A 22357-nucleotide genomic window follows, 5' to 3' on the forward strand; every position below is an offset into this window, starting at 1 on the left:
TTACATTAAAGCCAGCAAGTCCATTACATACTCCCTTTTTAGATCTGAAATACTGTGCACATTCTGTGTATATGTAGTGGACAGCAATTTACCCCAAAGAGCGCAAAGTTTGCAAGTCCACCTCATTTAAATGACAAAGTCAGACATGATCATCTAGACCTGTGAAAATAAATTAATGACAAACTTGCAGTTATGGATGTTATTACAACCACAAGAACCTAAACAGTCTGCTCCATTGCTTTTGTTAATGAATCATTTGTTGGTAACACGTCTGAATATTTAGTTTATGCCACCTGCATGTGATCATCAATAGTGCCATATTACTTCTTAAGAAGTACCCTGACACTACAATCTTTATATCATTTGTTCTACAGAGCTATTAAATTACAATATAATCTGAGGTGTTTCCAGTATGACAAAATGCACAAATTGTAACTTACCATTTGACTCCACTGACAAAAATAAATCCCGAGCATCAAGTTTGGCTTCACAGACCTAAAATAAGTAAAATAAAAATATATGTTATAATTATATTGTTTTCGCCATTTATTCATGTTTGCTAATTTTCTGACATATAAACAATGTTAGTTTTGTTACAATACAGAGAATGCAGTTTAATTAAAAGGTAAATTATGCAAAAAAAAAAAAACCTTCTGCAGTATACCATGCCAAAAATCAGTGTCTCTGATGCCAATTATTTTATCACTACAGCTCGTTTAGTATGGAAACTCACATAATCTAGTCATACTGATCACAAGAGTTCAAAAATAAGTCAAAATAGTGAGCTGTTGTTAAGCATAAAGCATTTCAGGGTAACAAATAACTGCACAATAGAATTAAAGCAAAAAATAAGCACACTGGAGGACTATCTGATAAAAACTAATATAATGCTGGTTTGTAGACCATATTTTGTCTCAGTCCTCAGTGCACTCTTGCAGCTTAGCACGCAGCAGTTAATAACAACTTAAGTGATTACATAGGGGTAAACAGATGACAACAAGCATCGGAGTCCTGCCAAAAAGTTCTTTTTGAACCCAGCCAGTTATTGGAAATATTGCCAAAATGAACTTCCACCAAAATACAACAGCCTGTGAACTTGAAAGAAATTTACAAGTACAGAGACAATATGAAATAAGCTTTATTAATTAGCCGAGTTAGCTTGCTAATATCGCAACAGTGGTTGAGTGCATAACCTTAAAGCTAGCGGCACAATACTTGTGATTTGGTCAGTGCCACATTAAACCCATAAAAAAGGCCATGTGTCAGTTTATTAGGTCAAGTTTGGTCATGACATACAAGCTGGACCTTGTCGGCTAAAGTTACATTAGCTAAAGCAAACATTTCGGTAAAAGAGAAAAACACACATCATGCCATAGATTCAAAACATGTTCCAACTTTTGTAGCTCTCTTTCCTTATAGTTATAACCAATGTTACTCACCTTGAAAGCATATTCCAAAGAAGACGATTAGAAAACGTCCAAGTAAAGTGAGCATGTCGTTAACCGCCAATTCCCCATGATGCACCTCGGTAGCAGTCACGTGAGGCAGTTTTGAATCCTGCTGTGCTCAACTTACCCGCATTGTCAAGTTCACATAAGTTGCTGATTTAGCTGGACATGAGTTTTCAAGTTAGCTTTTTTTGGTGTAATTGGGACGTTTTTAACTTGTAATTCTATGTTATAACAACAACTTCAGTCATCTATCGTCAAACTGATATAGAATAATATGTTGAAATAACAAACAGCTAGAATTACATTTTACAGTGAGGACGGCTCGCTGTAACCGACCAGAAAACCCTGAAGGAGGATGTCCGCCCATCAGTTTTTTTTGTGATGTTCAAGAGCACTTGGTTCTGCCGCAGGACAATGATCTGAAACCAAAATGAAGGTTTTGGAGTGGCCGAGTCAAAGTCCGGACTTAAATCAGGCCGAGATGTTTTGGCGTGAAACCCCTCCAAAATGTGTGGATTCAACAAGAGGGGGCCAAAGTTCCCCCTCAGTGATGAGAAAGACTCACACATCACAAAGACTTGATTGCAGGTCTTGCTGCTGAGGATGGCACAACCAGTTATTACCAGTACGAACATCCATGTGATCGGAAGCTTTTTCCCTGAATAACTGTAAAGATCTTTTAAACACTGTTTGTTGTATTTGCTCTGGTTGTCTTTGTCTGATACTGAATTTTGTGATGATCTAAAACATGAAACCCTAACATTTCAAAATAAAACAAAAACAAGAGAAGCGTGCTTTTTTAGAAATTATGAAACTGGCGCGATACGCAGTGACTGAATCACAGTTGTTCAAACTTTAGCCACATTTTCTTCAACTTTAGCCCAGAGGGTACGTCACCATCTCTGGAAGTGTTGGACCTCCTCTAGAAAATAAAGCTTCCTGGGTTTGACTGATGTATCTAGCTGTGTGCAAAGCAGTGTCACCAGCTCTATACGCACTGTGTTTTTAGATGTTTTTACCAGATCAGGCTGTCTGTGGATTTAAAGGAAGGACCCGTTGTGTTTGTTCAGGTGCAGCTGAAGAGCGACGAGGCAAAGACGTTCGCCATGAAGATCCTGAAGAAGCGTCACATCGTGGACACGAGGCAGCAGGAGCACATTCGCTCTGAGAAGCACATCATGACCGAGGCGCACTCGGACTTCATCGTCAGGTCGGCACAACAACCGTCACTGGAGGCTTTGTGTTTGATGGAAACAATGAAAGATGCTTTGCAATATATACTTTGATTCAAAGATGAATTTTTAAGGAAAATATTCAAAAACAATTAATTGTTTTATGACATTTTGTATCAGGCAAAAAAATACCTCAGCAACCTGCCGATCAAAGTCATGTGACCAAAGTTTAACATTTAGGTGTAACATTTATATTCATGCTCTTTGATATATAAACTTTATGGAAAATTTGCAATGACACAAAAAGTAAAGTCTGGATTTACAAAATAAAATCCTTGAATCAGATTTCTTCTTTTTGTTTCTGGCTTCTAGATGAAGCTTCGTAAAAAGTAACACAGGCTGGAGTCTGGCCAGGAAAAACATGCCGTCAAACACATTCATGTTTGTGGGCTTTTCTAAAACGGTTCTTTGTGGTTTCATTAATCTCACTGACATAAACACAGCGCCACATGTAACCGTCAGAAAGATGAGCTGCTGTTGTTCTTTGTGCTCAGGTTGTACCGCACCTTTAAAGACAGTAAATATCTGTACATGCTGATGGAGGCGTGTCTGGGCGGAGAGCTGTGGACCATACTGAGAGACCGGTACACCTCACACAAAACTCTCATCATGTACAACTTTACATATGTTAATATAATGCAGTAATAGTAATAGTAATAGTTCTAGTCATAAAACTTTCTCAGAAAACTGAGAAACTTGTGCACATTGCAGCGTTTAAAACTTGTCAGTAAGTCGTCACAGAGCAGTTATTGTGTTCCTGAGCAGAGGCTCAGAACGTGCTGAGAGACGTCACAGCTCTTTAAACTCTGTTTCAGGGGCTCCTTTGAAGATTCCACCACCAGGTTCTACACGGGCTGCGTGGTCGAAGCGTTCGCCTACCTGCACGCCAAAGGCATCATTTACAGAGACCTGAAACCCGAAAACCTCATTCTGGACAGCCGAGGATACGCCAAGCTGGTACGCACTAACACCTCCCTTAGGGCCACTTTTGACAAACAATCAGACGTAAGTCAACGAATAGCGTCAGAAAGGTGGATGCTTGGTGAGGTCATGCCGGGTTTTTATACTGTAAATTTGTCATCACATTCACATACTGTAAACGTGGAGCTCTTCGGCCTTAAAGAGTTCATTGAGTGAATACGACAGATACGGGTCTGTTTCTCCAGGTGGACTTTGGCTTTGCTAAGAAAATCGGTTTTTGTAAGAAGACGTGGACGTTCTGCGGGACACCGGAGTACGTCGCTCCAGAGATCATCCTCAACAAGGGTCATGACGTCTCTGCTGACTACTGGTCTCTGGGGATTCTGATGTATGAGCTGCTGACCGGCAGGTGAAGATCCAACTCAGTGCTGGACGTTTTATTTTTTTGTTTTTGTGCGTGTGGTTCAGTATCTGCTTGTGTCTCCAGCCCTCCATTTTCAGGTCCAGATCCAATGAAAACCTACAATGTCATCCTGAGAGGCATCGACATGATCGAGTTTCCAAAGAAAATCACCAAGAACGCTGCCAATCTCATTAAGAAGCTCTGCAGGTAGGGGGCGCTCTCTGAGCCACAGTTCACAGTTATCATCTCCAGGAAAAGTATCTAACCATAGCTGTGTTGGCAGGGATAATCCTTCAGAGAGACTTGGAAACCTCAAAAATGGAGTCAAAGACATCCAGAAACACAAGTGAGTGAGCTGTCCACAAAACATTCTCATTAAGATATTAAGATGACCTTTGACTTGGATCAGCCCTCACCTGCCAGTCTGAATATGAGACAAGTGTGTGTGTGTGTGTGTGTGTGTGTGTGTGTGTGTGTGTGTGTGTGCGCGCGCGCGCGCTCAGGTGGTTCGAAGGTTTTAACTGGGAGGGTCTGAGAAAAGGAACGCTGACTCCGCCCATCACACCCGATGTGAGTAGAAATAAAAATTCACTTTTTTCTTCTTGAATCGTCAAAGCTTGAAGATTCCCTGCTGATTTTTAAAGTTTAAAACAACAAATTATTTTGATTGTCTGCTGATGCTGGGAGTCTGCTTCAGCTATATTTTATTTAGTTAATGGTAGTTTTCACTCGGACACAGTGGCACTTAATGACAGGTCGGTACGAATCCTGATCATCCACTTCTGTCCCGCGCTAAAAATCTGATTTGATGTTGTTTGTGCTGTGCTGGCTCAACATGTAGTGCTAAAAATCAACCATTTTTATCCTCACTGAGATAAAAACACTTTAGCAAAGACACGCTGGCAGTTCAAGTCTTATGTTTAGTTGGACATGATTTTGGTATATTCTCTAATAAATAAAGTCAAAGAATCAAACTAAAACAGGGATTACCATCCCTGCTAGAACAAGTTTATATGTGAAATTATTGAATTACACCCATGAAAGTTAATAAACGGACCTGTGAGTTTATCTCATCACTGTGAAAGTGACAGATCTCCATATTTACGTGGACCCTCAGCCATGAGGTCAGTTTTAGTTTTGGTCTTGACATTTTGTGCACATATTACTCGTATTTTATTCTTCTCATTTCCTGTTTCTTCGTCTCCCACAAAAAGTACTAAAGAGAATGAAGGTATGTATTCAAAGGGAAATTTATACTTGGTGCATGTCCAGCCGGGAAGAACCAGGATGGAACCAGGACACGCTCCAGAGACTGTATCTCTCAGCTTTTCTGGTTTTACTTATACATATTCAAACTGGCACAACGTTAAATCTGTTATGAAGAGTTCCTTTAGCTTCAAACAGGTCCTCCCCATTGTCATCTCGAGCTCGCTCGCTCGATTTCTCTCTCTAGCCCTGTAAAGTTGTGACTTCTGTGTAAACTGTTAAAGTTGATTTGATTTAACAAAATTTGCTTTGCTCCGTCTGCAGGTTTTAAAGGGGTTTTATTGTTTGACCTTCTGTCCAGGTCTCCTCTCCGATTGATACGGGCAACTTTGACAGTTTCCCCGAAGACACAGATGAACCACCGCCAGATGACAACTCTGGGTGGGACTATGACTTCTAAAGTGGCAGCCATCAGTTTACACCAACACCCAGAGCTTGACACTTTGTGAAGAAGACGATGACTTCTCACCGGGCTGAACAAAGGCTGCGTGGGCATCTTGGTGAAATATCCTACCTGAAGTGATTGTGTTATTCTAAGCATGGCTGGAAACTTCTAGGAGTCAAACGCTGAGGATTTGAGTACCTAGTGCAAGGAAGTTCATAAAGGGAAATGGACTCCAGGCCCTTCCTTGGTCGACCTGGTCAAGCTGGTCTCTACTAACAGGAGGAACTTGGGACCCACCATTACAGCTGAGAGCTGGGAGCTGAAGCAGTTCAGGCATCAAACAAACTGCCTCTTAACATCACACGTTTGTTCTTTTTTCATATTAAGACAATGCAGGATGATTTCTCGCGGCACTGAGGGCAAGAAGTCAGTCCTACAAACATCTTTTGCTTTGATGGTGATTTTCAGCAAATAGATAAAAGCATGTTTTTAACTTTTACAGCAGAAATGATGTCAGCTTTTAGAAACCTGTTGGGACCCTGGGAGATAAACGGTACAGCTACAAAAAAGGATCTACAGCATAGAAAAAGTCCTTTCAGTGATGCCTCTGAATATCTCATGAACCCAAAGAAGCCTGATTCCTTGTTTGGCTACAGACGAACTTTGGGCATGTCCCTCCATCGAAAGTCAATGACCTGCGTAGCTCTATCTTTATGTGCCGTTTACTGCTACAAGATTTTCTGTCCCATATATTGCTGCAAAACAACTTTTTTCAGCCCTCTGAAATCAGGAAATGAGTTCTTAAAATGTTTGATTAACACATAGACAATTCCTCTTTACGTTAACCGGCTGCTCCTTCAGCCTGTATAGAGCAGTCAAGACTGTGCAGTAACTTCATCCACACAATACAGAAGAAATAACTGGATGTTCCTTAGAGACAAAAAAAATGCCTTGAGTTAGTGACACACCACAGGCCTTTTTGGATCCTCATTCAACTGACACGTTTCACAGGAAGTGATGTTTACCATAAATCTGATGTAAACAACAAATTTCCCATGTGTGGGACTAATAAAGGTTATCTTATCTTATCTTGTGCTTTCATCAAAGATACCTGACATCTTGACAGTTCAACAAAATCCTCCCAAAGTGTTTCTGGGAGCAATGAACAAGGCTAGATTACCAACCTACCAAAGTGGGGAACTTCTCCAAGGCCCCAGATCCACCGTGGTTCCACAGACCTAAGGAGTTCTTTATGATAATTACTTTTAGTAACTTCAACACAAGGCTACCCTGTGAGCCCTCCTGCATACTTCCCCTGTGACAGCATCACTTTTTGCAGAATCCGAGAACAACGTCAAATCATCCTTCCCATACTTCCTGAAGACACTGAAGGCATCGTAGTCCTGCTTTGTGCAACAAGTGGAAAACTTGTGCTTCTCTCAAGTGGCCTTGATAACTGACAGTTAAACTTTGACCCCCTCAGAGGGAGAACACTCTCCTACTGCTTGCTGTTTGATTAGGTGGTAGATTTGGAAGTTTCTGGAGACCCTCACAGAGGGCTGGAGGACGGTTATGTTCCTCTGTGGCACGATGAACTGGACAGAGTGAAATAAAGACAAACTGAGACCGAACACACAAACCTGAGGTCACCACGATGCCTTCACTTCCTGTTTCATTTTCTGGAACTTCAGATCCAAAGACGGATAGAAAGAAAACAATGCTGGGCGTAGTAGCGATCTTCACCCCCAAAGGATAACGGGGCAGTGATGCAAACATTTCTTCTTTAAGCTTTCCTTTCTGTCATTCTTTATATTGTGAGTCTTTGAATTGCTGCATGAGAACTGATGTTTTGAACAATTTTCCAAGACTTCCTCCATGTTTTGTGGACATGAATTAGACAGCATGCTTTGATTTCTTCTGAGCTGTTGGTCTGAAGACGTTTAAAACTGTGCAGGTTTCAGGAGTGTTTCCATTTTTCTGCAATGCATCAAAACCTTTTTGTTCAGAACACGTTAGGGTTACGCGTCTAAGACTTGGCTGTGGACAGGTGGAGGAAAAATAGCATCCGTTACGTCTGCATGCTGACAGTAACTCCGTCACAAAGTGGACCTCTAGTATTGTTGAGTTGATGAGTCTGCAGTTTGTTTGCTTCCAAACATGAGATGAAAAGATCAAATTTGTAGTTATTTAAATTTGTACTGATGATGTATTTTTGTGGCCTTTTGTAAAAGCAGCTAACAGTCTCCGTTTGTTATGAAGTCTTTATCTTCAGCAGTCGGATTTCGCTGTGGTTTTACTGTAGAATGATCAGTGATGTGACGTCTGTGAGCTCTGCATGACAACAACAGTGTGTTCAGTTTTCACCACCAGAGGGCAGCATACAGACAGACTTCCACAAAGTAGCCTGTGCTGGGCTTTTCCAGCAAATATTCCAGTGGAAAAACATGGAGGTGGGAGTCCAGTGAGGGATGGAGTCCTCACTGATGGTTTCTGGGATGTGGAGAACCACACCACCTACGAGCCTCGCTAATTATCAGTAATTTCCTATTATATCTCAGTAGTTTGAAGTAGAGGACTTCATAGTCTAAAATCCTAAAACTAGAATTTTCAATCACAGGTCATACTTTACTCAAAACGGAGAAATATCTGTTTCCTCTGACTGACTGGCTCCATCTGCTGGACAGAGCTAAAATACTCCTGATGGGGACGATCAGAGTCAGGCGACAATAAAATACACAAAATAAATACGACATGTAATTGGACCAGAAAGAGAAATATTCATGTTTATATCGAAGTGCTGATGCTTTGTGTTTGTGTGATGAAGCTCAAGTGTCATTGGTTTATTTGTATATACTGGAGATATTGTGGTTTGAGGATGTTTTCAGCTGTTTGTTATTATTATTATTATTATTATTGTTATCTTTGCTACAGTGGCTGTTGCAGTAGCTGAAGAAGCCTTCTGACTCTTTCCGTCTCTCAGTGGAAAAAGCTTTATGGTGATGACTGTTAAAAGAAAAACTTTTTGCCAAAGCTGCTCGATCTGTTTCAAAAAATAAAAGCTGTAAAAAAAAGGTTTCTTCTTTTTATTTATAAAATGCAGCAGAAGAAGAAAATGACATTCAAAATTCTGATGTTGTTCCAGCCCACAACACAATAAAATATATTATTAACATGAAATATGGGAGTGTGAGGAGGGTGCACAGGTACTGGTGCATTTAAACACCTAAAGAAGGCGCAGTGGTGCTTGTGTGTTTCTGAATCCTCCACACCGGGGTAAATGAGCCTTCATGTGTAGCGCTTCATGACACCCTTAAGATGAGATTTCCAAGCAAGACGTGGCATCATGGCAGTTATCGTGGGATTAAATGAGCCAAGTTCTCAGTATGAACAGTTAAGAATAATACATGTGAATCCAGGGTTAAATTAAATCTTTATTTAAAGTGAGAATTACATTCAGGTTGAGATCACATTTACAAAGCACGAGGAAGCCAAAATAAAATGTATGAACAGCAAGGTTCATTAGTTAAAATACACATTTAAAAATGTAGGTAACATTTATAATGTGTATAAACTGAATTGCTTTGAACAATAACTAGATGGATTTTAGTGAAACAGAGCTGAATTATTGATCTCAGCCAAAATAAATTCATCATTAATCATTAAATATCATCCTAAAATCACAAGTCAGGAAATGCAGGGCTGGAAGGACGGACTCGAAGAGCTGGTTTTGCAACTTTTATTTTGAAACAACCTCCGGATGTTGTCGCCTGAGGTTGTGGATTTGTTTTCTTCCAGCTGTCAGATTTCTAATCAGTATGAAATATTAAACACGTGACATGATCCAACAACCTCGCTGATCAGCGACTTTATGTCGGTAGAAAATCACAGCTTTCCTTCATTACAGGGTTTGAATGACCGGCTGGTGCAGCACGGGCTGGACTCGAACCGCCGACCTCTGAGTCGAGAGTTCCCGACTTTTAATTTGAAGGACACTACCGGACATGTGTGTTCTTCCCGCCGTTTCTCCTTGTGAGCTGATGATGGCCGTATCAGCGGAACTCCGCTCAAAAGCCGGCGGAGTGAAAAGCAGGCGCGGGTTTCCGAGCAGATGTGAGAAATAAATAAGTTTCGCGAGCTTTTCTGGAAGTGTTAGGTTCTCTTCTGTAATTCGGCCAACACATCATCCATATGAGAGCTCCTCTTTAAATACAGCTGCCATTTTATCCCCGCGTTTTCCCGCTTCTCCCGTCTACACGGTGTCGACGGAGAGCGCCGCAGTACCACTCTCCGCCTGAAGGGAACAGAATGCCTGTGTGGGGGCGCTGTTTCACCAGAACATGAGAAAAATAACGAGTAATACATTTTATGAATGACATTTTAAAATTACCGATAAATAAATAATTGGGAACGCTTCACGACCGTGCGTGTCTTCCTCGCGCCAGTGACCATGTTAGTCTCCTCTGTTTCGTTCCCGCTTGTGTCACAAGCTGAAACACGTCACCTGTGGGGCTACTTCTGTCATATGTAGGGGGGCAGGTGACACGCACAACAGGTGTTCTGCTCTGCAAGCTGTTCACACACGGAGCAGAGCTGCAGGTGGACCCGGATTGTCTCACGGTGATTCCCCCTCCCCGCCTGACCGAGGCCCTGGTTCCAGACTCAGGTGTTTTAGGTCCAGGTTGATCTCTCAGAGCAGCTCAGGTGGGTTCGTGGATATGTTCACACTCGGGTTTTAAGCTTGTTTTACTTTAATGTAAACTATAAATTATCACCCGCGTGACTTACATCGTTTTTCTACATTCAGAGGCGATTCTGAGAAGTTGGGCTGACATGACGCACATAGTGTTGACAGAAACTCACTGAATTAATCCGCCAGAAGAGGACCGAGCAAACAACCTGCTCGGTCTTTAATCGAAGTGTCTTTGTCTACCGAATTTAACGAAACAGTGAAAATTATTAGAAAGAAATTATCAAAATTTTGCAGAAGTAAATTTATGGGATGCTTTTGAAGAGTTTCGATAAAATCACATTTGTTTAGACGGACTCCGGTGAGCGCTCTCCCCCAACCGCTACAAAACTCGGACCAGGCTGTCAATAGACCCTGTGCACGAGAAAATGCTAAGTTCCTGTTTTGAGACCGGATGTAGGGTTGTACATTTCCGGTAGCTTTATTTTGCGGTCAATCACTACTGCGAAGGTGGACTCCAAAATAATGTCCGAAACACGAAAATGGAAAGATCGCGTTAAGTTACAAAGAGCAGAAGGTGGGAACACTCACCATTGCTGTGTCATAAAAAATCAAATGATCAGTTTTGACGTTTGAAGCGTGTAGATCGATCGGTTGTTTACATCACTCAACACAAGCAGGACTGCACTACAAAATCAGAAGACACATCGTCCACATTCAGAAGCACATCTCTGTATAGTGACAGTTCTTATGATTTAAACAGGCTCAGCATTCAAACTACAGCTGAACAATAGTCAAAGGTTTCCCCCGTTATGTCGATATCAGCTAGCCAAGAACACACCTACACAGCATTGTCAAAGGAGTTTGCAAAGAAAAGCATCTGGACTTCTTTGAGTTGCTTGAAGACGTTTCACCTCTCATCCGAGAAGATTCTTCAGTTCTAAGGTCAAATGGCCGAGAGTCCCAGATTTAAAACCAGTGGGAGTATCCCCCCAAGGAGGGACAAAGGACCCCCTGGTGATCCTCTAATCACATGCGCCAAGGTGTGAAAGCGGGTGTGGGACCTAATCAGCCAGGGTTTCGGGTGAGCCCATTGTGAAACCTGGCCCCACCTTGTCATGTGAATTCCTGAGATCAGATGGCCCAGGATGTGAGTGGGCGTTAAGGCGTCTGGGGAGGGAACTCAAAACTGGATTATAGATGGCAGACAGTTGGTGTCGTAAACCACCGCCTCTGTTCAAAGATGGTCGCTCACAGTGGACATAGATGGCCTCTTTCACTCCTCTTTCAAACCATCTGTCCTCTCGGTCCAATATGTGAACATTGGTATCCTCGAAAGAGTGACCTTTATCCTTAAGATGCAGATGGACTGCTGAGTCTTGTCCCGTGGAGGTGGCTCTTCTATGTTGTGCCATACGCTTGTGAAGTGGCTGTTTGGTCTCTCCGATGTAGAGGTCTGGGCATTCCTCGCTGCACTGTACAGCATACACCACGTTGTTCAGTCTGTGTTTTGGAGTGAAAGAGGCCATCTATGTCCACTGTGAGCGACCATCTTTGAACAGAGGTGGTGGTTTACGACACCAACTGTCTGCCATCTATAATCCAGTTTTGAGTTCCCGCCCCAGACGCCTTAACGCCCACTCACATCCTGGGCCATCTGATCTCAGGAATTCACATGACAAGGTGGGGCCAGGTTTCACAATGGGCTCACCCGAAACCCTGGCTGATTAGGTCCCACACCCGCTTTCACACCTTGGCGCATGTGATTAGAGGATCACCAGGGGGTCCTTTGTCCCTCCTTGGGGGGATACTCCCACTGGTTTTAAATCTGGGACTCTCGGCCATTTGACCTTAGAACTGAAGAAGCTTCTCGGATGAGAGGTGAAACGTCTTCAAGCAACTTAAAGAAGTCCAGATGCTTTTCTTTGCAAACTCCTTTGACTACGATGACCTGGATGACTGAGAACCTTCACAGACACCTACACAGCATGTCAACAAACCATGAAAAAAAGCCACAAAAATAAAGAATCATTGCTGGTAAGGATTTCTATACATTAGTATTTGCGAAGGGTATGTTGTGACTTACCTTCAAAATTACAGCAGTCCCTCGCTATAACGCGGTTCACCTTTCGCGGCTGCGCTGTTTCGCGGATTTTTTTTAGTGCAATTTTGTATGCTTTTTTTTTTTTTTACAGCGCATTGTGTTCCGCGTCCTGATCGGCTGCAGACCACTGTCGATCTCCTCCGTGCCCTCTCTCCTGTACAGTACAGAATCGCTACATCGATCGCAAAAGCAGTGTGACTCTGAAAATAACCATCGCACAAAGAGTTGGACTTCTGATTCATTAATGATTCATTGATGTTGAATTCTCTGGCAGCTGCTCTATTCCATGTTCTGGACCTGAAAACAGGGTTTGGTCTTTGGTTTCATTCTATAATACTGGACTTATTTTTCTACAAAGGTTTGAACTTTGAGTGTTTAAACAAGAGAGAAAAGTGTGAAAATGTTCATGCCTGTCTGAGAAAAGTGTATAAAGTGTGTAGTGACGCGTTTTACAGCCTTAAAACATCTATAATCATTGTAAAAAATAAAGTTGGCTACTTCACGGATTTCACCTGTCGCTGGTTATTTTTAGAACATAACACCCGCGATAAATGAGGGACCGCTGTTTACAAATACTGAGAAATATAGAATTTGAATCCTTTCTCTGTTTTTCTCTGAGGCGCGGGTGAAAAATATCGACAGCTTGATGAACATCATCTACAGATATATTCGGTAATTGCCCAAGACATCTTGAGAAATGTAAATCGTCACTTGATTCATCCATTTGGTTGACTTGTTTTGGAAAACCCGACCGTAAACAAGGAGCGAATATAACACCGGAAACGAAGCGCTATACAGGAGTTTCCCCACCGCAAGTAGCACATGCTAAGGTGCACAGAGTCTATAAACCAGAGAAAATGATCCCGGGTTTAAACGATTAACATGAAAATAGTAAGTTTTACTTTAATAAAGTCTGAGCACATTTTTACTGCAAACACACCGCAGTGAAGTTCAGCTAACATTTAACAAAACTGCATCAAACATGTCAGTGCACAGACAAAAATCCAACTCAAGTAAGTTTTTTTTTAAATTGAAGGTGTTTCAATGACAGGTTTATTTATCGGCCGAACTACAGAGCTGAGTTACGTTACGTCTCCATGATGGCTGCGAAAGATGGCTGTCCATATCAGGTTTAGATCAAATCGTATCTTTTTTAAACGGAGTCTGGTGAGTCCTCCAAAGCGCTGCCAGAGCAGACCGAGCTGTGTTTAAAGTTGGGTCTGTGCTGGGCTGAGGAGAGGATTTAACCAGCGCTGAGTTTCATAAAATCTGACAACGTTTTCTCTGCAAACATCAAAAACACGAGCAGCTGTTTTCAACTAAAGTTGGAGCTTTAACTGAGAAGTTCGGCTCACATTAAAATTACAAACACTATTTTCTGTGCAAAATGCAGATTTGTGTCTGCATAAGAGGTGCTTTTATTGTGGAGGAGTCAGGCTGGAGGTAGTGTTTTGTTTGTTGTGGCCATCCTCAAAACGCACGTGCGTGTTTGCAGGGCTGCTGCTGGGCTCTGATTGGTCCCCTGCAGGTCTCAGCTTCGCTACGTCACACATGGTGAATTTAAAGAGCTTCACTCTGAGGAAGATCTGGGTGGAGGTGGGTGGACGACCGTCATAATGTGATCATTCTGATGGGTTAGATGTTTCCTGCTCCGCCCCTTTCATGTGACTTCTTATCCGTGAATCCAGATGACAGAGATAACCGGGACACGTTTAACCTGCTTCCTGGTGCTGGGCCCAGGTTGGGTTACCATGGCGATGTAACCCAGAAAGAAGTGAAGCACCTTCACATGCTCTGATGTTACCTGGATAAGAAGGCTTAGGTCACACTGAAGCGCCACGCCTGCAGTTCTTCCGACAGCCAGCAGAGGCAGCAGCGAGTCAGCGCTTACACCCTGATACACAAACATCACACCTGTACGACCAGCCTCACCCATTTAAAGTTTGTATTATTGGGGGCGTGGCCTCTGTGACTGGCAGGTGTCTCCATGGATACAGGATGATACAGGAAGAGGCTGACGTGCCTCCGTCTTTTATGTACAGTCTGTAAACCGTCGCGTTGTGAGCGCCTGAAACGTCAAACTCATACCACATGCAGTGTTTCCATAGAAACGCTGTGGGGACGTGTCACTGCGTGTTCAGAGTTTAAGCTCTGGATGTGTGAGGAGAAGCACGTAACTGCTCCTCCTCTTCCTCCTCTCCTGTTTTTATGAATGAGAATTAAACACGTACTCATACACGGTGATGTCAGCAGCAAGCCCCTCCCCCACCGATGCGGGAGAAGCCTCATGACCAGAGAGAGAGCGGCTTCCTCCTGTCTTCGGATGTCTCTCACCCACCCGTCTCCTCTTCAGGGGGGAGAGAGAGGGCAGACATCCCTCTCCCCCTCCTCCTCCTCCTGCATCCTTGCTCCCTCCTGTCCTCACGAGCCTGAGGATGAGTAATCCAACCAGGGAGGAAGAGGGAGAGCTGCAGACGGTGTGAGGGAGGGAGGATACCAACATCATCATCATCAGTGAACGTGCAGAGGCAGAGGATGAAGATTCAAACCCGTTCTGCAGGTCTCTCACTGCTGAGCGCTGTCCACCCGGAGCTGGCTAATTCCTGGAGTGGGAGGGAATCGACTGAGTGAATATTTCTGCATGCTGTTGGATTGCTTTACACTGGCTAACTCCTGGAGAGTGTGTGTATTTGCACTTGTCTGTACATGACTAATATCTGGAAGAGCTGGAGGGAGACGTGTTTTTCTGGATGGTGCTGGTCTAATTCCTGGAAGGGAGGCTCATTGACTTATGCTTTGAAACTGTGGGATCCGACTATTTCCTGAACACTAACCCCTGCTCTGTGCTTCCACATGTGATGTTTCAGAGATCTGGCTAATATCTGGTGTCTTTTATTGTAACAGTGCCTCACTGCCCTACATTCACCTCTCTCTCTCACTCACTCACTCACACACACACACACACACACACACACACACACACACTGCGCCTGGAACCTGGTTAATCTCTGGACCAGTGTGTCTGGCATGTTCTGCTTCTGCCTGCAGAGTTCCCTGCAGAAGCTCCAGGCTCTGGAGGTGGAGGGGGGGACATCGCTGGGTTCATCCCCCGAGGAGAGCCCCCCTCCTCTAGGCAACAAGGAGCAGAAGAGCCCCCGTGGTCGGGCCGAGCTTGGAGGGAAGGAGGTGAAGACGCTGGCGCTCTGTCACGGCGTCCCTGCAGACGAGAACAGCCCGCCAGGTACACACACCTGTCTGTGTGTGTGTGTGTGTGTGTGTGTGTGTGTGTGTGTGTGCGTGCGCTGCTGCTATTACAAACAAACTTCTGTGAATTTACAAAAACTTAATTTCTACAGTCAATAGTGAAAAATGGAGCTTGTAAAACTTACAGGAATACAAACATCCATCATTCCCTCACATTTTCCAAAGTCATCCAGTGGGCCAGTTTAGAGTCTTTACTGGGCTGGTTCTGGGCCCTGGGCCTTATGTTTGACACCTCTGCTGTATGTGGTTCTCAGTTGGGTCCAGAGGTCCTGTAAGGTCATAGCAGTGATGAGAGTGTTTGCAGTTATTTTAGTCATTTTGATGTTTCGGCAGCTGCAGGGTTCCCACCGAGCTTTGGCATTCGGACTCTTGTTGGAGTGATGATGACCTTCTGTTGACAGCATAGAGGAGAAACGCAGTGATGGAGCACGCTGTCAGTGTGACACCTGCGGTTCAGTTTCTGAGCAGGAGCGTGTTCCTTCTGTTCAGCTTCTTTGGTTTTTGGATGAATCGAAGTGACAGAGTGTTGATGTTCTGAACTTCCTGTCCTGATTCTCTAAACACGAAAACTAACCTGTTCACTTCCTGTCGTTTGCCTAAAACAGCTGTAAACGTATAAACGGGTAGCATTGTGTCAGCAGGACGGTATCAGCTGTTTGAAGTTACAGAATAAGTTCAGCTTCACTGAAACACGGCTGAAGGTAAAACAGGTGCTCAGTGTTACTATGCAGTGATATATATTTATATACATGTGGTATATAAAGCAATTTAGAGATGAATAATTACTGTAAACTGACGGTTAGCACTGCCGAGAGGAAGCGCGCTCACCTGTTTGTGTTTTGTGTGTCTGCAGAGCTGCTGACGTTCCTGGCCAGACCGCCACAGTCACCGCGACACCCGCCGCTAACTGCTATCCACCCCGGCCAGCAGCCCCTGACCCCCGACGTAGTGCCGCCGGCGAGCCCTCAACACTCCCCCTACTCTCCTCAGAGGAGCAGCCCCGGAGATGAAGGAGGACACGGCTCAGATGGAGGTGGAGCTCTCCTCCAGCTGCTGGCGGGAGGCGCCAGCCCCTTGCCCTCCCCCCGCTGCTCCAGCCCGTGTCAGAGGTTCAACTCGGACCCAGACTCCGCCCCGTCGCCACCGTGCAGCCAGCAGTACATCCTGTGAGTGCTGCTCTGGGGGGGCGCTCGCTGCCCGTGTGGACCTGGTTCTCCTTGGTTCTGGGTCCTGTTTGCTCTGATGTTCATCTGGACTTTCTGCTTTGTTTTCCTTTAAATGATGTCTGTGTCTGTTTATGTCCGCTTCCACGCGTGCTGCACAGCCTGGACCTGGACCCTGGTGGTCCTTGGATCTGGACCCCCATGCTCCTGGGTCTGGGTCAAACTGGACTCTTTGCTCTGGTTTCCAGTTTCAGGCTGCTTGAAGCCTTTTTGTCCTCGATATCATGTGATTGGTGGGGAGAGTGCAGTGTAGTGGTTTGTGTTTGACCTGCATTAGTGCAGCTTATATAACCTGTCCTTCATCATCATCGTCTTCGGTTTGTGACCCACTGCCTGAAGCTGGAGGCTGAAATGTTTGTGACCCAGTTTTGTCTCTCTGCTTCCCGTCTTTGTTGTTTCACTGACAGCTACTTCCTGTCTGTGTCTGTGACACGCTGGTGTTGAATAACGTGACGGTTCCCGCGTTCAGGCTCAAACCCGTGTGTGTCCTGCTAATCTTAAAAATGTCAAATCTCTTTGATAAATATATCTAGAGCTTCCTGTCAGCGGCCATGTTGGACACTGCGCGGTGGTGGCGTGCTCGTACCTGATGACGCCCGCCTGCTGAATCTGAGCTCCTGCGCTCTGTGTTTGTGTTCAGGTGTCGGGGTTGGGGCGACAGGACGCAGGACTCGGAGGGCGAGCGTCCCTCGTCCGTGCCCTTCCTCACCAGACACATCCAGACCCTGAAGAAGAAGGTCCGCAGGTTTGAGGACCAGTTCGAGCAGGAGATGAACTACAAGGTAAATCCAGGAGGGGGCGCTGTCAGACTCACCGCACAGTGTTAAAGAGTCGTAAACGTCATCGTTCGATGCGCCTTACTGCATCGTTTGGTTTTTGTCGTTGAGTTTCAAACTGTCCGATGTCGTCTTCTGTTTTAGCCTTCACACAACGACAAGTACTCGAACCCGGAGATGATCCGAGTGATGGGCGAACTGGCCAAGGCTCGCAAGCAGCTCAAAGGTGACGGTCGCAGGCTCAGCTCAGGTTCAGTGTCTGTTGTGGGCGCATGCTGCAGCCACACGTGTTTGACAGCAGCATATTAAGTCACAGTAAATGTGCTCATCAGCTGAGCTGCGATCAGACTTCTACCAAACTGACAGTAAAGACCCGTGTTTCTGGTTTCAGTTCACTGACTGCTGAACTGGTTCATGGTAACGTGTGATTGTGTTTCCTCTGCAGAGCTGAGACTCAGGCAGTCGGTGTTCGAGTCGAAGGAGCAGGAAAACGCAGACGTCTGCAGGTAACCCGACTTCACTAACCCTGTGCTGACTCAGTTTCAGCAGTAACTGTTCGATTAGTTTGTGCACAGAGTTACTCCAGCAGAGCTGGAAGGTTTTAACATGCTGCCTCTGCTGGATGCTAGAGGAACTGCAGGCTTTGGTGCTTCAGTGATGGCTGCCTGTATCCTGCAGGTACGGCGCAGGGCAGCAGGGGGCGTCGGAGCACAAACCGGCTCTGGAGGAAACGGTGGAGTCTCTGTTCAGGCGGCTGAGAGAGAAGAGGCAGGCGCTGGGTCTCCCTGACAACATGAAGGTCTGTGCTCGGCTCTGAGCGTGACCAAACGCTTCGATTCATCAAAGGAATCAGTTTTCATTTTGTTTCAGTTTGAATGTTCGTTATCACGGGCACAGACTTGACTGTGTTAGAGATGGACCGATCCCATATACAGTATCAGTATCGGTCCCATCCTGACCTAAATTACTGGATCGGATATCGGGGAGAAATAAAAATGTAACCTGATCCTTTAAATATCGCAAAAGTACCTCACAAAACATGACATGGCGTAACCCAGGTAGTGACCTTAGCACGTCGCAGCAGTGTGCAAAAGGATATAAAAGGTTCCATTTTTGAAGTTTTTGAGTATAAACATTATTGCTGATAATGCATTTCTCTTTTTCAGAACCAAAGAGTTTTTGAAATCTGCATTAAATTCCATTTTAAATGACTTTTTCAATTTTACTTTAAATACTTAAAGTTTAAATACAAACATCAGTATGGCTCAACTGTGAAATATTTTGGGTGCAGTGTATGTTTTTTTGCATAAAAGTATAACAGAACAGCTTTAGTGTTTAGGTTTTTTTTAAAACTTGAGTATGAAACTGCAGCAAGACATTAAAAACAGTGTTATTGATTATAACTATATCAGATTCACATCGGTATCAGCAGATATCCGATTTTATGATATCGGACATAGAAAAGTGGTAGCGTGCCATCTCTGGACTGTGTGTGGATGTGTGTGCAGGAGATGACTCAGGCTCAGATGGTGTTGGAGAAAATCACTCTGCAGAAATGTCTGCTGTACTTCGAGAGTCTGCACGGCCGGCCGGTGAGTCCTCCGCCACACACGCCCCTCGTTTCTAACGCCATGTTTTTATTCTCCAACTCCACGAGAGGAGCTTATTGACACTTTGTTGTCTCCCAGGGAACGAAGCAGGAGAAGAACCTGGTGAAGCCTCTGTACGACCGATACCAGATGATCAAACACTTGCTGTGTGCCAGCCCCACCATCAGCACCATCGTAAGACACGCACACACCTGTCGTGTTTTAGCAGGAACATCAGCAGCAGCGTTTTCATACGTGTGAACTAAACAAAGTTTCATGAGAGAAAAACGGAAACGTACAGTTTATCGTCCTCCTGCTGTAGCGCCACCTTCAGGACAAACTCACTGTTGTCTCAACGAGACGTGAAAATAGCAGCTTTGAGTTGTTTATGTAGTCGAGATGATTTTACATAAAAACTAAAGCTTGATGTGAAAATACAAGGACGCGCCTCTTTCTGTCTCAGGAGGAAGAGGATGGTTCTGATGAAGACTGCGTGAGTTCGATGGCCGTCGATGAGCTTCCTGTCCCGCCGCCTCGCAGATCGGCCCGACCAGCAGCCGGCGAGGAGGACAGCGACTGGGACAGCGACTCGGCCTTCGTGTCGCCGTTAGACGAGGTGAAAGCCGTCCGCCAGCAAGCTGCTCTCACCACAGCGAACCTGCACGAAGCCTCCAGGTGGGTGAAAAGTCACGCGCGGCGAGGCTTTGAACCGTGTGTGACCCGAGCCGGTGTCACGGACACGTCGGGTGAAAGCTGAAAGAAACGGACGTCTCATTGCGTCCCAACACATCTGATCTTTAACTGTTCCACGGCTGCTAACAGGAAGTTTCTACTCAGCAGCTCATGAAACGTGACAATCAAACGCACAATAAACACGTCTGAATCCTCACCTGCAGCTGATCTGTGCAGGTCCTGCAGCTTGGTGTGAGACGATGTTTATGTCGACATGCTGCAGGTGTAACTGTGCCTGTCAGACTGAGCTCAGGGTCGAGTCCTCACAGTCAGCCTGCAGCAGGACACTACTACAGTCTGTAAATCAAAGATGGATGCAGCTCCTTCTGAAAAGCCTTAAACCTGCTCTCTGTCTAATGACCAGCAGGGGGCGACGCCTCTGCTCAGCTGATCTGAAGCAGAGGAGTGTGATTGGCTATAAAACACCTCGACGGAGCCGCGTCCATCTTTCGTGTGCAGTAAATCGCTCGGGGGCTAGTTTTCAGTTTCTGTTCCTGGGTCCAGGTCTCAGCTGCTGGACTGTCTGCGGGAGACCCGGGCCGAGAAGAAGGCGAGGCGGAAAGTCCTGAAGGAGTTCGAGGACGAGTTTTATCGACAGACCGGGAGGTGAGCACAAACTTTATTAACAACAGGAGCTTTTAACGCAGCAGCAGCTGGTTTTATTCAGTGATTATAGGAGCGACGCGTGCGGGCAGTAACCTCGTTAACTCGCTCCTGTGTTTCCTGTCATTTGTGCATGTTGGACAGAATCTGCCAAAAAGAGGACCGAACTCCGATGAAGGAGGAGTACCAGGAGTACAAACAGCTGAAAGCCAAACTGCGCCTGCTGGAAGTCCTCCTCAGCAAACAGGAAGTCGCCATGTGAGGAAAACCTGAGTTATACAGAGCCAGCATCACTTCTCCCAGTCTGGAGGGAAACTCGTGAAACTTCGGTTTCCTCACACGTTGAGCTTTTTCATATAAACTGAATGTGCTCGAGTCCAAGTCAAAGCACTTTACTGTGACGATAGTGGAGGACGTGTCAAAAGTTCAAATGAAGCTAAAAATGTCAAAGTTTGTGTTTGTTAACGATGTGAAACAAACTCAGAAAAGCAATAAGATCAAAAAACAGCAGCTTGACGCTGAAAGACGGCAGAAACCTCCTGAAACGTGCTCATTGGACACAAACCAGGAGGGCGGAGTTTATCCGGCGTCACGAAACAAAACATCAGCTGTTTGTTTAAAGTGACCGCGTTCTTCTTCTTTATGGTTGTTTTGCAGAAATTCCACCTGAAATATTTCATATATAAATGATTTTATTGATATTAGTGCTGAGCTCAGTGAATTCAACATGTGTTGAAATCAAATAATGGAAACGACGTCTCTCTGGAGGTTAAAATCTCGTCGGTAAATCTTTCAGCGTGTGGTCGCGCCTGATCACACGTTAGAGCTACAAACTGGATGTTCGTCCAGAGGTGGAGGCTTCACAGGTAGACCCCACCAGGAGACCCGGAGTCGCTGCTGAACACGACTTCTTTAATCATTCAGGTGTTTCTGTTTGTTCTGATGAGTTTGAGCACTGAAGCTACCAAAACGTGTTCGGGTTAAGTTCACAGAGTTAACCACAGGTGGGGCGCGGCCATTCTGAATCTTCTCATTTCATTGATTTATTTTGTTCTTTCAGTTTCTGAGATCTGGTGTGTGTTGCCGTGGAGACTGAGGAAATGAAGCATATGCGTCACTTTATCTGAAGCGGGGCGTTCAGGCGTCAGACTCGTGCCGGTGCAGATGTATTTATGTCAGAGCACTTTATGCTGAAAAAGGACATTTAATTTGTTTCAGGTTGCTGTTGTAGCGACGGGTGGAGTCTGTCACGGTGCAGGCGATGCAGTAGCTGAAAACTGCTGTGCTCTTTAATGTCAGAAGAAAACCCACCGTGTGCGTTCGAGAAAACTGTCAGAACAACCGAGTGAAAAGCTTCCTGATGTTTTGCACGTTACACTCTCAGCATGTCGGCGGCGTTCCCGGGATTCAAGGTCAGTAGACGGAGCAGAATCCAGCCTTTTCCAAACACTTCTCCTGAAACGTGAGATGTTCCGTGTTTCCCCGACGTCTCTGGTGAATCGTGTTAATGTTGTCGTTTGAAGCTTGAAGCCAGCTGAGGTTGAACCTCCCGCTCTGAACACTGAGTGCACGCCCACGTTTGACACACACAGACTCTGCTGTGATCATGAACTCTGTCCCGTGTTGTGCAATCCTGGTTGAAAAACATCTATACAGACAAATACTGAATAAATATTTTTGCTACCAACGCGACTCCAAATGTTTGTGTTGGTTTCTCTTTG

At 44.9% G+C, this 22357-nt stretch overlaps 2 protein-coding genes across 6 annotated transcripts in view; both read left to right on the plus strand.

Moving 5' to 3' along the window:
- The window catches only part of prkg1b (protein kinase cGMP-dependent 1b), a 74910-nt gene extending 66181 nt beyond the window's left edge, over window positions 1–8729 (plus strand). For all 5 annotated transcript variants that reach the window (XM_025909757.1, XM_025909756.1, XM_003449492.4 and 2 more), the window contains 8 exons: window positions 2522–2661; window positions 3178–3267; window positions 3499–3640; window positions 3850–4013; window positions 4092–4214; window positions 4291–4353; window positions 4511–4577; window positions 5575–8729. In XM_025909757.1, the coding sequence (XP_025765542.1) occupies window positions 2522–2661; window positions 3178–3267; window positions 3499–3640; window positions 3850–4013; window positions 4092–4214; window positions 4291–4353; window positions 4511–4577; window positions 5575–5673 (888 nt within the window). In that variant the 3' untranslated portion in view covers window positions 5674–8729. The remainder of the gene's footprint in view (window positions 1–2521; window positions 2662–3177; window positions 3268–3498; window positions 3641–3849; window positions 4014–4091; window positions 4215–4290; window positions 4354–4510; window positions 4578–5574) is intronic.
- Window positions 8730–10126: 1397 nt separating this feature from the next.
- On the plus strand, window positions 10127–22325 carry LOC102075675 (protein FAM13C). The gene is made up of 13 exons (XM_025909782.1): window positions 10127–10359; window positions 13945–14045; window positions 15498–15690; window positions 16567–16879; window positions 17577–17718; window positions 17857–17938; window positions 18158–18218; window positions 18391–18511; window positions 19221–19304; window positions 19401–19496; window positions 19765–19976; window positions 20538–20639; window positions 20781–22325. Exons 2-13 carry the CDS (start codon window positions 14001–14003, stop codon window positions 20896–20898), a joined length of 1569 nt encoding a protein of 522 aa, XP_025765567.1. The 5' UTR covers window positions 10127–10359; window positions 13945–14000; the 3' UTR covers window positions 20899–22325.
- The last annotated feature ends 32 nt before the right edge of the window (window positions 22326–22357 follow it).

The sequence above is a fragment of the Oreochromis niloticus genome, linkage group LG8 (genome assembly GCF_001858045.2).
Source record: "Oreochromis niloticus isolate F11D_XX linkage group LG8, O_niloticus_UMD_NMBU, whole genome shotgun sequence".
NCBI classification, from domain to species: Eukaryota; Metazoa; Chordata; class Actinopteri; order Cichliformes; family Cichlidae; genus Oreochromis; species Oreochromis niloticus.

Bases quoted from the DNA above. Each gene is read 5' to 3' on its own strand.
- LOC102075675 (XM_025909782.1), top strand. From the start codon at position 14,001: ATGGTGAATTTAAAGAGCTTCACTCTGAGGAAGATCTGGGTGGAG. The intron at 14,046-15,497 runs GTGGGTGGACGA...TTCTGCCTGCAG, and splicing joins TGAGGAAGATCTGGGTGGAG to AGTTCCCTGCAGAAGCTCCA. The intron at 18,512-19,220 runs GTCTGTGCTCGG...ATGTGTGTGCAG, and splicing joins GTCTCCCTGACAACATGAAG to GAGATGACTCAGGCTCAGAT.